At 36.7% G+C, this 17,484-nt stretch overlaps 1 protein-coding gene across 1 annotated transcript in view; it reads right to left on the bottom strand.

Moving 5' to 3' along the window:
* The window catches only part of IL1RAPL1 (interleukin 1 receptor accessory protein like 1), a gene marked incomplete at both ends in the record, with an annotated part of 1,135,095 nt that overhangs the window by 31,283 nt on the left and 1,086,328 nt on the right, over window positions 1-17,484 (bottom strand). The window contains 2 exons of the mRNA XM_079727212.1: window positions 10,288-10,433; window positions 13,116-13,248. Of these exons, the coding sequence (XP_079583338.1) occupies window positions 10,288-10,433; window positions 13,116-13,248 (279 nt within the window). The remainder of the gene's footprint in view (window positions 1-10,287; window positions 10,434-13,115; window positions 13,249-17,484) is intronic.

Here is a 17,484-nt window from a genome sequence, read left to right as displayed (position 1 = left end):
CAGATTCAAAGGTCTTGACCACGTAAAAAGAATGAGGCAATTAGTTAGAATTAGTCCCAGTGACTGGCTATACCCCTCTTTCATTCCTCTGTGATGGCAACAGTGAACTCAAGAGAGCTAGTTGCTTTTCACCTGTTAGATTCTACCTAGTTTATTAGAGTACCTACTACCTAGGCAAAGACCTTGGTATGCCAACTGTTGTCCACAGACCAGCAGCATCAATAAACTTGTTTGAAATTCAAATCTTGAGTTCATCTCAGACTAATGATTTTTTTGCTGCACTATGCGACATGTGGGATCTTAGTTCCCCAACTAGGGATCAAACCCGTGTCCCCTGCAGTGGAAGTGCAGAATCTTAACCGCTGGACCACCAGGGAAGTCCCAGACAAGTGATTTTGAATCACTTTTTAACAAGCTTCCTAGGTGATTTCTGTGTACTGTAAAGATTGTGATAACAACCACAACAGAAGATGATAAAGCACTGCTCTAGGGACTTCGGGTTGACTTTCCAAGAGTGGTGTACGGGAGCAAATTTTGCCACCCCAAAATGTGTCCCTTTGGTATGAGGATCAACTTAGTCTGGTTATTTTTAAGAAATAGAAACTCAGGAAGTTTTTCTTTTTACCTGTCTTAGTTGCCTAAAATAATTTAAATAAAGGACCTGTTCCCAGAATAGAGCTATCACCAGAGATACCTGCAAAGATCGTGGGCAAGGGTGTGGTGAGGTAGACCCAGCTTGCCTTTAGGACCACTGGGAATGTTCTCTCTGGTGTGTACATTACAGATAGGGTTATTTTTATATCTCTAGATGGTCATGCCATAATTAATTTGTAAAAGAGCTCTATTTACTAAGCTTAAAGTAAGTGCCTACATAAATTATTTCTAAATGTCATAGGAATTAACGCAAATGTTTTTAAGTTCATGTGATCTATGATTAATCTTTAGTCAATAAAAGCAAATTTAAAGTTATTGGTTTAATTAAAACAGGTGTATCTTTAGAGTTATCAGCATTCAGTACAATACTTTTATTCTACCTAGGTTTACTAAAAGTCAAATAGTTATGTTAAAAGTCATGTTATCTCTGTTACAAAATTTGTCAACAAGAAAAATAAGATGGCTAACTGCTTTAATGTCTCATAAAATCTTCAGGGGTAATCTAAGTGTGATTATTAAAAACAAATGTATTAAATAGATGTAAATGAGATAAGAGTTTTCAGGTGAACTTTTTAAAACAATGATTGTTTACTTAAATAGTTCCCCAAATCATTTTGGTAACTTAACACCCTTAGGGTTTTGCAAGATCAAATTAAATGGAAATTCATTAAGTATCTAGATCATTTCCAAATAAGATAAAATAATAAAACATTAATTATTAAACATAGTCTTATCTACTTTTGACTTCCTATTGCGGAGAAACTAAAGATGAATTTCAGTCTTTTAGTAACCATGTCTTGTGCCACATTGAAAGACTGCACTATTTAAAAGGGCACATATTTCTAGAAATTATAAAAGGTATTTATAGGCACAATATTGTAAATCAACTATACTTCAATAAAAAATAAAAAAATTAAAAGAGCTGAAATTAAAAAAAAAGTGTATTTATAAATTCTCCACACCACAAAATGCTAATGTAGTTCACAATTATTTCTTTGTTTTCGCTAGAAATTAAGGTTTCTAATTATTACATGTGATTAAGGATACTAGAGATAATAAGGGAAACAATTCTGTATGCAAGGGAAGTAAAATGTATTTTTGGGTAAGAAAAGGCATGAGATAATGGAGATGCATTTTTGTTGAGAGAAATAAAAGTGATTTTTGTCCTAGAGCTGATTATTTCAAACTGGGAAAGAGAAAAAGGGGCAAACTAAAGTGGACATAGAAAGTTGTGGAAGTTTTGTGAAAAAGGGATCTTGGGAAAGAAATTTTATGTGTGATCAAGCTGGCTAAGATTGGGATAAATTTAATTATGTGAATAAATTTCAGTATCAAAGGTACACTTGTACAAAATTAGAATTTGGTTTTGCTTTCTGTTAAAAGCACAAAGGTTTTTTTTAGATTATTGCTCTGCTCTTAATAAGCAATTGTAAACAAAGATTTTCTTTATCATTAATGGCATCTGTCTAGAAAAACAAAAATTCTGTTTTATCTTTATCAGGTCTTTGACTATTTAGGAAAAAAACCCGAGTCTCTTCAAATATTATAAGAGCTAAGTTTTTTTACAACTATTTAACTTTCTGTATTTGCCTGTGAAGTCTTAGTCATTTTGATTAAGTGGATAACTAAGTATTGTTTCGTAGTGACCTATGATCCTATTTGACAAGTGTTTTAAAATTTTTTGATATTTTTGACAAACTTCCCTCAAGTCAAATTCTGATGAAGTCTTATTGACCTGGAAATAATTTGGGGGTTTTCCAAAAGGCCCCTGGAATACCTCAAAATATTTGCTTTCTCTCCTTATAAAAGAGAGATATTAAACTAATTAGGCTTATTGGGTATGCTAAATGATATGGGAAGCATTGTCAAATAAGTGATGATAAATGTTCTTAGGTTATATTATTTGGGTAAATGTTATTAATATAAATGTTCTAGAGATTATATAAAATTCCTAAAATTCAGATATTTCCTGGTACAATGTTATTAGCCATAATTCTAGTTATTATCTTAAAACTTTATGTGTCACAGAAATAATAAAATTTCCTTTTCAACTGCACTACAGTGAATCAGATCTTTAACCATGCCATTTTAAGACTTTTGTCATTTATAGACAATTATTGTTTTACTCTGATGCTTTTGCAAACAAAACAAAAACTTCAACTTCAAGAAGATCCACAGAAAGGACTTTTTGACAATGTATCTTTCTGATAACTTTCAGATGATACTACTGAATTGGGTAAGAAATTACAGAACTCTAATCGAAAAACTGATGGCTTCACAAAACTGCTAACAAAAGATAAGAGCAACAAGAATTAATCACATGGGACTGAATAAACTGATGAATATGATTATAATTGTATGACTTTTTGTCTGAACTATAACTACCTTTTTAATCTTTGTTTTTCAGATATTAGAAAACCTTTAATCTTACACTATGACTTAACAGCAATTCAGTAAATTATATCTTTATAAGCAGAACTGAAACATTTATATTTTTCTCCCTACCTGATCCCTCCAGAATTCAGAAACTCATGGTGAATACTCTTATTTTCAGGGCATTATAGTTATATTTACATAAGTCCAATAAGAATCTGTTCTCCTTGGAACAGGACACAATTGGAAACTTGTTATATTACCAAGGTTTTCACTGGAATGTCTTATTTGAGAGAGACACGCACAGACTCAGATATGACCAGACAGCTTTAAGGAACTAAGGTTGACTTTATGGAGCCAATAAGGCCCTTTGGAAAAACAGCCTGGCACCTTGCTTACAGGGTTCCCGGCAGCCTTAGCAGGGGAGTAAGGAAGGGCACTTCCTGGCAGGTGCAGGAACCTCAGGATATTTTGGGGACCTCAGAAAGAGAGGAATTCACCCAAAGCTATAGGTATTACAGACAAGCATGATGGCAAGTGTTTGGCTTGGCTTCCTCGCCTCAAGGGGCATTTAAAAGTTCAATCTGGAGATTCCTTCTTGAACTTTAACCATCCCATACATCACATTTATGTGATGATGTACAAGTTAAAGATATAAGAGAGAAGTACAAATTAAAGATCTTTATTAAGAATTTAACATTTAGTTAGGAAAACAAACAAAATAAAGAACTTCTAATGACTATGCCCATATATAAATGAAATACTAAGAGCTCTGGCCCACATGATTAACAGGAATGATAAAAACTGAAGGGCTTATCATTCTTGGCTCTCAATATGGGTGTTGTCCCGGATCATTCCCTTGTTATTTATTAATTGAGAAATAAGCTAATCATCAGCTAAGAGTGGTCCTTTTCTTTCCTAACAAAGATGCTGCTTGGATATTCCAATTCACACTTAGGAAAACAATAACCAAAAGGACTGAAAGGCAAAACTATGCTACATAAGAAATATCCCTGCTGTAGCTGATCAAGAAAAACTGGGATCAACAGACCTTTGAAAAGATATTCCATTGTTGAGGCAAAAATAACTTGGAGTTAACCTCACTTAAATCATATATTCTATATCTGAGGAAATAGCTCAAAAGTTTAGTTTTCATGCCTGTAATTTTGGTGGCAGTCAAATAATCTTGTTGCAATGTCCATATCAAGAAACTCAAAGGTACAAAATCACTAGTACCAGACAATTTGTGCTCTTGACATTCATAATAGCCTCCAATGTGGTTTTTATTTATTTGTTTTGATGTTAGTTGCCAAGAAAAAAAAGAATTGAGGTCAGATTAAATGTCTTACATAACTGAGGAGCAGAGAAGCAAGAAAAATGTTACAGGATAGAATACAACTTTGACTTCAAAATGTCAGATCTTATCCAAAGAGAGAATTTGTTAAACCTGATGGCTCTGATTTGGAGATGCTGCAGCAACATAACTAAAGTTCTTTAATATTTTGGCATTGCATAAGCAAAGAAGAGGGACAGAATATACCCTCCGAAAATATGCCTCTTTGATATAAACATTATTTAAGGCTGATTATTTTTAAGAGACAGCAGACACAGGAGAAGCTCTAAAAACCAAGTAGAAGTTATTCTTTGTAAGAGATATTTACATTTATAAAAGAAATCCTCATTTGTAAGGGTGTTTCCCTTGCTGTACCAGGAAGAGGATGACTCTGAATCTCCAGAAACTCATCAACGGAGAAGGCAGAGAATTAAATCTGCAGAAAACCATGCCCATGGTTACTGTGCTTTTCCTGGCCACCTCCCTGCTCCCCAACACATTCTTTTGTCTTTAGCTGGAGATGGTACTTAAGGTGCTGGCTTGGGCCACTTCAGGGAGTTACCCAGTTTTCCTGGGTTTCTCCCATGTATACAGGAGGAATATATGTTATTAAATTTATGTTTGTTTTTCTCCTGTTAATCTATCTTTTATTACATGGTGTGTCTCAGCCAAGAACCTAGAAAGATAGAGGGAAAATGATTTTTCCTCCCCCACAGTAACGACTCAGTAGAAGTGACTCTTCTGTGGATGCCTACTCAGTTTTTAATGGGTCATGGTCTTTTTAGGGAGATGCAGCCATCAACAGATGTAGGAGGTTTTGATGTCTGGGCAAAGTTTGGCTTTTCCATATTCTGAAATCAATGGTCGAAGATGTCAAAGGATGAGCCCCGAGAGAGCTTTAAACAGTTCTATAGTCTTACTGTATCTCTCAGCAAATAAATGCACTAGGTAAAATACTAACAAGGATAGGGGCACATAGTACAAAAATGATTCATTATAAGAAGGGATAAGCAGTCCACTGGGTCTAAATTCATCTGGCTTTAAAACAATGCATCCTAAATGATGTGCATGTTAATTACATTACTAAAGATATTCCGAGGACTAGGGAGTTTATAGAGCAAGTCTAATTCCCATTGATTACACTCTTTGGAGGGACAGAGGGAGGGAGGGAGAGAGAGAGGCTGCACATGCAACAATTAAAATGGGTTTGAGGGGGAATAGAGAAAAACTAGATATTTATCATTATTAACTAGTGCTAGTCTCTGAGGTAGATACTTTGCCAGTCCCCAAACTACTTCATGATGAATGAAGTGCCATAATATTGTAATCGATATATCTAAACATAACCATTTACAACAGGACTGTTAATGAACATTCCCTTAATGTGACAGTTTCAAAGCCAAACGTTCCCTAGAAGCACAATTCTATCAATACATTAGAAGTGCTTAATATCAATGTAATTTAAAAAGCAGATGATGGCATTTCAAATTATATTGGTTCTTATTTCCTGTTCATTTAATTTTATGAGTGCCACACACACAGTAGGTTCTTAACAATTATCATTAAATGCATGAATAAATAAATGAAGATCTCCTTTAGGACAGCACATTCAAACTAAAGTAAGTCTGTTATAAAGAAAAATATAGAAACAATGGAACAAAATTGCTGGAGCTACAGCTGACCATTTTAATGAACGATGAATTAGATTTCAGGGAGCTTTTAATGGAACACGTTATTGCTGCATCCTAAATTACCCAGAACATCATGTAGTTGGAGTAGAAAAATCATGTAATAGCTGCTAACGTTTACTAGGTGATAAATATGTGTCAGACATTGTGATACATATTGATATATATTCATTTATTAAATCCTCATAGCTACTCTATATGGAAGGTACTATTATTATTCCCCTCTTACACAAGAGGAATTTGAGGCTCACAGAGAATAAGGGATTTGTCCAAGAGAGCATGACTAGTAAGCAGAGAGTAGGTTTCATACAGACAGCCTTGCTCCAGAGTCCAAACCCTTAAACATTAAACATGTCCACACTGTGAGGTCATCCAGAATTAGAGTATGGATGAAAAACTCAGAGAATGAGTAAGAAATTTAGGACTGCCTGACCAGTGCAAGAGGGGCTAGCCCAGAGGCCAGAGCACAATGCTGCTGAGTATCCATCTGGAGAATTGTTTGTGTTAGAGAAATGGAAAACATAAAAATGAAAGGAAAATAAAAGGTCGGGGTTTTGGAGGGAAACTGAAGGCCAGTGTTGGATGTGTGGTTGAATCGGGTAGCAGCAATTAGGAATCTAAGCAAAGACATCTGGGTAAAAGATTCAGAGACATATATGGAATTCAATTCAATAGGCAATGGTGGAGACAAGAAATTGCACAGTAGTGAGTGTCGGTCTACTCTTTGCTTTGGTTCTTTTTGGAACAAGGATCTAACCCTAAAGCTTGTCAGGCCAGGGACTAGAGTGAGGAATAAGGGGCAGGGTAGTCATACACTAATATGGCCCCATGGCCCTTTATCTCTATTTCACTGTATAACCTAGTTCTCTGTATAGCATGTGACATGATCCTAACCGTCCAAGTACCTGCCCTGGCTGCAGGAATCAACAACTCTGAATATTCTCAAGCAAGGATTTTCCTTTTCTTCTTTTTTAAAAAATTTATTTATTTTATTTTTGGCTGCGTTGAGTCTTCGCTGCTGCATGCGGGCTTCCTCTAGCTGCAGTGAGTGGGGGCTACTCTTCGTTGTGGTGTGCGGGCTTCTCATTGCGGTGGCTTCTCTTGTTGCAGAGCACAGGCTCTAGGCGTGCGGGCTTCAGTAGTTGTGGCATGGGGGCTCAGTAGTTGTGGCTTGCGGGCTCCAGAGTGCAGGCTCAGTAGCTCAGTAGTTGTGGCACATGGGCTTAGTTGTTCTGTGGCATGTGGGATCTTCCCAGACCAGGGCTCAAACCCGTGTCCCCTGCATCAGCAGGTGGATTCTTAACCGCTGCACCACCAGGGAAGCCCCTCAAGCAAGGGTTTTCTATGGTGAAATTTCCTAGTAAATTTTTAGCCGGTTTTTGTGGAATTAAGATTTTTTTTTAAGAGAAAAGGCTGGCCCAGAATCCACCCTAGCTCAATCCTAGCTAAACTATTTATTGTAGTATCCTCTTGGCATTAAGGAAGATTCATTTGATACATGAGAGTGATATCTCAAAGAATCCAAACCACCCATTGGCTGGCTCTGACATCATTTTTATTATGTCGACAATACTGAACTAAAGGTAACAGTGGAGGGAAAAATGCTTAAGTTACTTTGTCAAAGGTATGTCCTGGCGAGTGTACTTGTCAGAAGAATGGATAATTATTGACTTACAAGATCTGTATTCATCAAATGCTTTAACATATCTCTCTCTATGGAGATTTTATAAAGAAAGTCTTTGAAGGCCTGTAAGATAGTTAAGGGATTTATGAGTCAATGGCAGAAAAATATGACTCATAGTGACAGCTTCCGGTTCTTCTCCGAGCTTTAGGCTTCTGAGCAATACAGTAACTCATCTGGTCATTACATAATTGCTAGCATGACAGCAATTTAACTCTTTCAGGGACCCTATGATCAAAGACCCAAACTATCAGCTCACATGTGCTGTCTTGACCTTCTGAACCTTTCAGGGCTGGGGAACTTGCAGTTATGCCATCTGTTAATGAGAGTCCTTTGTTTTTCCCCGTAGATGGTTGGCATAGATCATTCCACACTGCTGCCACTGTGAATTGATGACTTATTTGCTGCAGCTCCCTTAAAAGGAAGGTGAACACTAACTTTAAGAGGGACTTTTGGAGAACATGACCTTGAAGAACTCTTTTTGGCTTCTTAATGCTTTTATTTTATTAAGAATAAAATGCTGTTGGCATAAATACATATTTGAAAACACTGTGGAAGATCTAAGTACTCAAGAGTGCTCTAACATTGTCCACTACTTTCTTCTTCATGTTTGGGGAATTAGACAGTATTGGAAAAGTTTTTTCAAACAATTTCCTTGATTCCTCAGTCATTTATTTTTGTAGTACTGGAAGCTTCTGTAGATACGGGCAACTTAACCTTAGGCCACACATGATAAAAATAGCATGTGGCTGTGTGCCCCTTCCTGGCTGTGTGCCTGGCTGCTAGAAGAGAGCTTTAATAGTTGTATCCTCCTTGGAAACAACCCAGCTTCTGTACTTTAACTGTCACTCCTACTTTGTCCTAAAAAGAAATATATGTTGCTCAAGAGAGTAACCAGAATGGTGCAAGTATTTTATCCACATAAAAGAAGAATGAATAAAAGGAACTAAAGAAGTTGAATCTAGGGAAATGAAGGCCCAGAAGGATTATGGTGACTGTCCTCAAACTTTTGAAGGGCTATTTTGGGGAAGAGAGATTAGAAGTGGGGTCAAGGGGTAGACAGACAGAGAAATAGGAATGCTTTCTAATAGTTAGGTTTTTCCAAAGATAGAATTGGCTTCCTTGAGCAGGAATGTGATCCAGTATAAGCTGACCGATCACTGAGGAAGATGTTATGGAGTAGTTCAATTACACATTTAAATTGCTTCCAACCGTGAGAAGCTATTTCTGTCCTTTTATATGTATAATATTTCTACTCTAAATCCCTTCATTGACTGAATATATGTGTTAAGCTAGAGAAACAATCATATTGCTTACTAACTGCTGCTTACCTCTTCCCTCTGTTAACATCCCCCCAAAAGTAAAGTATTTTAATATTATAGTCACCTTGACAACAGAAGTGTCTGTTTTAATAGCTTTCAGCAACATTATTCAAAGGGAATCTATTGTCCACTAAAGTGAGGGGAACAGTCTTCGGCATTCTCTTTCTTTTCCAACCTCAAAGAGTTTAGGATTAAACATGTGCTTTGAAATTAAAATCACTGTGAATTTGCTGAGTAAGAGAACATCCAGAAAGTTTTCACTTAGCATAATGTAGAAAAAATATATTTTTCTCTGCGTTGTACATGAAAAGTTTCACCAACTTAAAGGCATGGCTCAAATTTTACAGTCGTCTATAATTTCAAACAATTCAATATCTATTTATATATATTTTATCCCTGTGTGTAAGGTGTTGGGGTTGCCGTGGAATCAGATTTAGTGAATTGCTATTCATGAATAATAACTGACAAATAATTCACTAGTGAATTATTATTAATCATGGGAGGATATTACACATGTGAAACTTATCCAAGGCAGAAAAAAACGTCAAAAAGAACTACAATGGGGAATCCATTGGACATAATTCTTACACTCAAGGAACAACCTTCCAATAAGGAGCACAATCTTTGACTTAAAACTGTCCTGGTTATTTTTAATTGGTTTGCCTATTTCTAATAATAAAGAGTAGCATCTAACTAAATACTTCCTGTGTACAGGCTCCATGCCAAGCTCTTCACATTTATTGTCTTCTTTCATTCTTAAAACACACTGAAGAGTTGATATTATTATTTTCCCCATTCCATATTATCGGGAAACTGAAGCTTAAGGAAGTTAGATATCATTCCTAAGGTTATATAGGTGGTATTAAAACAGAGCAAGGGGGACTTCCCTGGTGGCCCAGTGGTTAAGACTCCCCGCTTCCACTGCAGGGGGAATGGGTTCAATCCCTGGTGGGTTCGATCCCTGGTCCCAGAACTAAGATCCCGCATACCATGAGGCACGGCCAAAACAAACAAGCAAACCAACAAAAAAACAGAGCAAGGAATCTAAGTTTGGCTCTAGTGTATGAGCTAGTCACCTATCTGCTGTGTTACATGTTTTGATGGCCCTAATGCTAATGTAATTATTTTATTTGGGATAAATTTACGTAAAAAAAATTAAAAAACTTTTTGCTTCCCAATTATTTCCCTTCCATTAAAGGTTAAGTCAACCACTCAAGCTTAGAAGGTTACACTCACCTCGTTTGTGAAGGAGAACACTGGCATGCCGACGTCCATTTCCATTTTCAACATAACAGGAGTAATTTCCCAAGTCACCTTCTTCTACAGAGTCCACAATTAATGAGATGGAAACTTCCTGTTCCCCAAGATGCTCCTTGAGGATTCTAAAATATAAAGCAAAACGAAACAAAAAACCCCACACAAACATACACATACATGAAAAAGAAAAACATTTAGATGAATCTGAATCTGATGTGAAAAAACCTACATCATCTGTGCTTCAAATTTGGTCATGGATTAATGCTATCTTAATTAAATTATATCATGCCCTTTTCTTCTTCACTTCTAATAAGGAAGCTTGTCTTTGTAGATGCTAATGAAGTTGCAGTTAATTATCTCTCTTAGCAGGACAATCACACTGTCATAATAAGGAGGTGAGAGAGACCTTGAAGAAAAGTTTACAAATTGCTTTCCCTTTAAGAAGAAATATGATGTAAGGGTGAGATAAGAAATTCTAATGTCTTCAGCTGGAGGACTAATTATCTATCAGGTTAATTTAAAAAAATAAAGGGAAAAATAGAAAATTTCTGAGCTATTTTGACATTTCAATTGAAACCTCTAACCTGGCTTTTTTTTTTTAATGGTGTAAATCAATTCCTATTTTAAAAGAAATGAAATTACAAAACTGTAGACTAAATGTTCTGATGAAGCATTTAATTCTGACATTTAAAATTAATGGTAAACGCTCACTAATCTCAGTGTCAAGGATTTTAGCAATCTTTTTAGAACAAATGGAAAACTTCAAAGTAAGCCTCCCTTTCCTTGCTCACAAAGTTTCCACCTCTACCCTCCCACCTGCTTGGGAACTCATCTCTGCACAATACTTCCTAATGCAGAATTAAAGAAAAATACCTTTCTAGAACATTCCCTGAGCACTCACAACTGGAGAGAGGGGAAAAGTTAGGAGGTTTATTATCCTTCTTTAACCTTAGCATTTCAGAGTGTATGGGTATGAGATAATATTGAAGTTTGGAACATGAGAAATGGCAGAGGAACATTTTAGTACATATTGGAGAATTGCTCATCTGGGCACTTCAGAACCCAACTGCAGTGCAATATTCTTGTGTATTTGTTGCCAGGAAGAAAATTCCAGTAGAAATAATCTTATATGACAGTTCTATAGGTTTTTATTTTCTATCGAAAACCTTTTTCTCTTATACCTTTGATCAAGTTTTAAAAGTCCTCACATTTAAGAAGAAGAATTTGGTTAAAATGCTCATATATACCCAGAAGAAGCAATCTTTGGATGGGAGAATGTTTACAAATGATCAGTATTTTGATTCACTTATAGCTTATTTATTAATATATTTGCCAATTTACATTATGATTAAAAATAAGTATCTGTGTATAAGCATACTTTGGGTCATAATTGAATACCTTAATATTTAAAAGTAAATGAACAAATACATTAATTATTTTTTTAAAAAAGAAGCAAGAGGCTTAAGCATGATGCCCTCAAAATCGATTGTATTTTAATGATTACTCACTATTATTCCCACTATATTAATGTTTAGACCTTAAAGTCAGACTAAAAAAGGTGATAAAGACATTTTTTGTATCCTTTATCATTCCTATCAAGTACTTTATAGTCAACATGATGCCTAAAATATGTAAAAACATATAAAAGGAAGTTAGAAAGATTGCGTTTGGTTGAATCCTAGAAACCTGTTAATATCTTCTCTCAACAATTAAGAAAAAGAGCTCTTATAAACCGAAGGCGTAATATCACATTTTCCATGTTTTTTTAACATCTTTATTGGAGTATAATTGCTTTACAATGGTGTGTTAGTTTCTGCTGTACAACAAAGTGATTCAGCTATACGTATACATATATCCCCATATCCCCTCCCTCTTGCGTCTCCCTCCCACCCTCCCTATACCACCCCTCTAGGTGGTCACAAAGCACCAAGCTGATCTCCCTGTGCTATGCGGCTGCTTCCCACTAGCTATCGGTTTTACAATTGGTAGTGTATATATGTCCATGCCACTCTCTCACTTCGTCCCAGCCTACCCTCCCCACTCCCCGTGTCCTCAAGTCCATTCTCTACGTCTGCGTCTTTATTCCTGTCCTGCCCCTAGGTTCTTCAGAACCATTTTTTTTTTTTTTTAGATTCCATGTATATGCGTTAGCATACAGTATTTGTTTTTCTCTTTCTGACTTACTTCACTCTGTAGGACAGACTCTAGGTCCATCCACCTCACTACAAATAACTCAATTTCATTTCGTTTTGTGACTGAGTAATATTCCATTGTATATATGTGCCACATCTTCTTTATCCATTCATCTGTCGATGGACACTTAGGTTGCTTCCATGTCCTGGGTATTGTAAATAGAGCTGCAATGAACATTGTGGTACATGACTCTGTTTGAATTATGGTTTTCTCAGAGTATATGCCCAGCAGTGGGATTGCTGGATCATATGGTAGTTCTATTTTTCGTTTTTTAAGGAACCTCCATACTGTTCTCCATAGTGGCTGTATCATCTGATCTCAGACATTTTCCATGTTTGATGCTATTTTGCTCTGTCTCACACTCAGTTTATTCCTTAGTGAAAAACTCCTTTTTAATTCTCTTAAATTCTTTGCAAATGGCACTCCTGTTTGACAATTTCATAGTCACTCTCTCAAGAGTATTTTGCCCTTTTGCCACTAAGTGTTGCAATATTTTTATTATAATAGTAAAACACTCCCCCAAACCCCTTCTTTTCTTTTAGTTCACTTTCTATTCACTAAGAGAACAAATGTTAATCTTGATTGTACAAGTTAAAAGACAAAAATTGCTTTACCTAATGTCACTTTCCCAAACTCGATTTTCATCCAGATCTTCAATAAACTTCTCTCCTTTCATCCAGTATATTAAAGGACTGACATCTCCACTGTACCCAAAGAAAGCTCTGCAGGTTAGATTAGCTGAATCGCCTGTTGAGAGAAGTGATGAAAATGTGTTATAAAACTGTTTGTACGGTCTTATTTTAGGCAAAGTGGCAGGTAACATTTTAATCACTTCATTGTTTTAATGAAACGTCTTTCTAAAATCACATTTTTCAGATGTTTTCTATCTTCGTCAAATTCATGTGGGCTTTTGACAGCTTATTTAGTGGAAAGTGAATTACTTATAAGATTTTGAAGAACACTGGTCGGTTATTTCATAGAAGGTTCTTCCATTTAAGTTTGCCTGATTTTTCCACATGATTAAATTGAGGTTATGAATTATTGGGAATTTTACCATGGAGGTGATGTGCCCTTCTCAAAGCATGATATCAGACAGTACATAATGTTGATAATATAAGATTTTATAAAGTAGGTAGAAGATGTTTCTCAGTCCTGAATGTGGGAAACAGAAAGAGAACAAAATCTTTTCATGGGAGAGAAATGAAACTGTAAAATGCAGGATCCCCTAAAAATGTTATTAAAATATTTGTACTATATGAGGAATAGTATTTTAATTAAGGAAACCAACACACGCTCAGGTAAAAAAGTGCATTAAAATACAAATGAACAACTCCTGAGAATAAATATTTGGGATGTTTATAAGATGTAAAATCAATAATACTACTGTGGAGATGAGTTTCTTCCAATATGCTACTCAAGGGAGACCACTATAATGGTGAATATAGATTGGTTGATTACTTAATAAGGTAAGTGGAGGTCCCTGACTGAAAAGTGGAAGCAAATTTAATGCCTGCAAATAATAAGGCGTATTTCTGGACAGGTAATGTGATTTTGCAAACACCTGGTTTCCCCAAGCCTCAGGTGGCATTAGAGAACTGAAATATACCAGTCCCATTATAGATTTAAGATCTTGCTGTCTCCAAGTAGAGTTAGAAAATGCGGGGTGGGATAGAGACCTGTAGGGACCTACTCCAGCTTGGACTGGAGCCGAGGAACTCACAAGGATGAGGACTCCATGAAGGGCTGAAAACTAGGCTCCAGGGATACCTTTATAGGCATCTGAAGTAAGGAAACTTTCTTCATTTCATAAATTCCTGAGAATATTCTAGAGGACTCTGACAACTCTGACTTTAAGGTGAAGAGAATGAGGTTCCTGAAGACTGGAAGCCTCACAGCTAAGCTATGAGTTAATAGTGCACATCTTGTGAAACTGGGCTTACAAGTGATTCTACAATATGAACCTAGAGCAAAGCACAATGCAGTTACAGATGCATTCTTTCTAGGTCCTGGTATGGGTCAACCTATATGTAAACTTTATTCTCCAAGTTCCACAACAAGAAAATTTTTATTGGATAAAATTCATATTATTATTTTACTTATGTCCACTGTGTAAGAAAAGTTCATAACTAAGTTCTTGCTGTTCTAATATTTCTAAGATGCATGATATAGCCTTTCCTTTTATGTTATACTTGTTTATGTCTGAATGTTCTCCAGGTAAGTGATTCCTTATGGACTTTGATTCTATATACAATAACCGTTATTACTGACCAGATAAGTCAAGTCCAGAAAATGTCTACAAACTTTTAAGAGGCAAAATGCAGCTTTAAATAGGTTCCTTTACTATTAATCTTTTTTGTTTCTTTAAAATTTATCCTTCATCTTTTTTTTAATACAGCAGGTTCTTGTTAGTCATCAATTTTATATACATCAGTGTATACATGTCAATCCCAATCACCCAATTCAGCACACCACTATCCCCACGCCCCCGCGTCTTTCCCCCCTTAGTTTCCATATGTTTGTTCTCTACATCTGTGTCTCAACTTCTGCCCTGCAAACCGGTTCATCTGTACCATTTTTCTAGGTTCCACATACATGCGTTAATATACGATATTTGTTTTTTTCTTTCTGACTTACTTCACTCTGTAGGACAGTCTCTAGATCCACCCACATCTCAACAAATGACTCAATTTCGTTCCTTTTTATGGCTGAGTAATATTCCATTGCATATATGTACCACTTCTTCTTTATCCATTTGTCTGTCGATGGGCATTTAGGTTGCTCCCAGGACCTGGCTATTGTAAATAGTGCTGCAGTGAACATTGGGGTGCATGTGTCTTTTTGAATTATGGTTTTCTCTGGATATATGCCCAGTAGTGGGATTACTGGATCATATGGTAATCCCATTTTTAGTTTTTTAAGGAACCTCCATACTGTTCTCCATAGTGGCTGTATCAGTTTACATTCCCACCAACAGTGCAAGAGGGTTCCCTTTTCTCCACACCCTCTTCAGCATTTGTTGTTTGTAGATTTTCTGATGATGCCCATTCTAACTGGTGTGAGGTGATACCTCATTGTAGTTATGATTTGCAGTTCTCTAATAATTAGTGATGTTGAGCAGCTTTTCATGTGCTTCTTGGCCATCTGTATGTCTTCTTTGGAGAAATGTCTATTTAGGTCTTCTGCCCATTTTTGGATTGGGTTGTTTGTTTTTTTTCTGTCTCCCCTGGGGTCACTGCTCCTTCCCCTGGGTCCTGATGCGCACACTACTTTGTGTGTGCCCTCCAAGAGCGGAGTGCCTGTTTCCCCCAGTCCTGTCGAAGTCCTGCAATCAAATCCCACTAGGGTTCAAAGTCTGATTCTCTAGGAATTCCTCCTCCCGTTGCCGGACCCCCGGGTTGGGAAGCCTGACGTGGGGCTCAGAACCTTCACTCCAGTGGGTGGACTTCTGTGGTATAAGTGTTCTCCAGTTTGTGAGTCACTCACCCACCAGTTATGGGATTTGATTTTACTGTGATTGTGCCCCTCCTACCATCTCATTGTGGCTTCTCCTTTGTCTTTGGATGTGGGGTATCTTTTTTGGTGAGTTCCAGTGTCTTCCTGTCGATGATTGTCCAGCAGCTAGTTGTGATTCTGGTGTTCTCACAAGAGGGAGTGAGAGCACGTCCTTCTACTCCGCCATCTTGGTTCCTCTCCCACTATTAATTTTATACGTATTTTCTAAATATTTTAATATGGAATCCTCCTCCCTTGGAGAATATTTACCTTACACAATGCATAATTGAATGTCAATCTTACTGACTGGAAAATACAAATTTCTATGGGAAGTGTCAATCCAATGTTACAAAACAATTTTAAATCCAATATTCTTTGCTTTTACATTTTTATAAGAGCACTAGCTTTTACATAACTCAACTGTTATAGTGTCAAGGTAGTCATAAGTTCAACAGTAAATCTCAAAATACTACATAGTGTGATGATTAATATCACATGCCAGCAGAATCAACATATATTACAGAGTTTAAAAATTTACATATCAATAATTCACACAATCTGTGTTTTAAGGGATCACGGTTTCGCTTTTAGGTAGGAGTTAATGACTAGAACTCATAAATAGAAATCTCCAGAAATTATCTAATTTTCCATTACAGTTTTACTAAATTTGGGAGATTATAAATAATGATCATGTCATTAGCAACTCAGCCTGATGTTCCTTAGCAGAGAAGTCAACTGAATCCCTCATTGGGACCTGAATTTTTCTCTCTTGTCACCATTCTACCTTCCCAGATCAAGTGATTTTCCGTTACCTAATTCCTCATTTCTCTCACCTGTTAGCCTTGTACTGCCACACCTGGCTTTTGACTACCTACCTTGCCTTGACCTCCAGTACTAGGGGTATCTGCAGTGCTATGGGGGCACCTAGGGGAAATCTGTGTGGACTTGGGTTGGGCTGGCTGTGGGTCAGAGAGTGGAATTCATGGAAGGAATAAAAGAAGGTGGAGGGAAACACAGAAAATCACTCCAGGTAGAGAGGATAGAGCATGAGTGAGAGAATGCCAGAGAACTTTGGAGGAAGTAAGTAACTTCACAGTGGCTGAAGCTAAACTGTATGTGGGAGGTAGAGGAGGGAGGAAGATTTGGGGGAGAACAGAGCACTGATGATACCAGAGCAGTGGCAGCCTTAATCTTCCATGTAGGCCATGTTGAAGATTTGGAACTTCCGTTTAAGGGCAATGCTAAGGTGGGGAAAGGTTTCAAGTAGGAGCCTGACATAAGCACACCTGCAGTCTAAAGAAATCACTCTTACTGTATTTGCAAAACTGGGATTGGATCAGAGAGAATCAAGAAGGACTGCGAATTCTACAATACTTTGGGGCCATATAAGGAGCAGTCACTGCAAAAATAGGATTATTTCCACATAATTTCTTAAAAGGACAAAACACAGCTAACAGCAGTGACTACAGATCACTGTGATAATAGGAAGCC

This window comes from Hyperoodon ampullatus (assembly GCF_949752795.1).
Source record: "Hyperoodon ampullatus genome assembly, chromosome: X".
Lineage (NCBI taxonomy): Eukaryota > Metazoa > Chordata > Mammalia > Artiodactyla > Ziphiidae > Hyperoodon > Hyperoodon ampullatus.
This window is presented reverse-complemented; position numbering and strand designations above follow the sequence as displayed.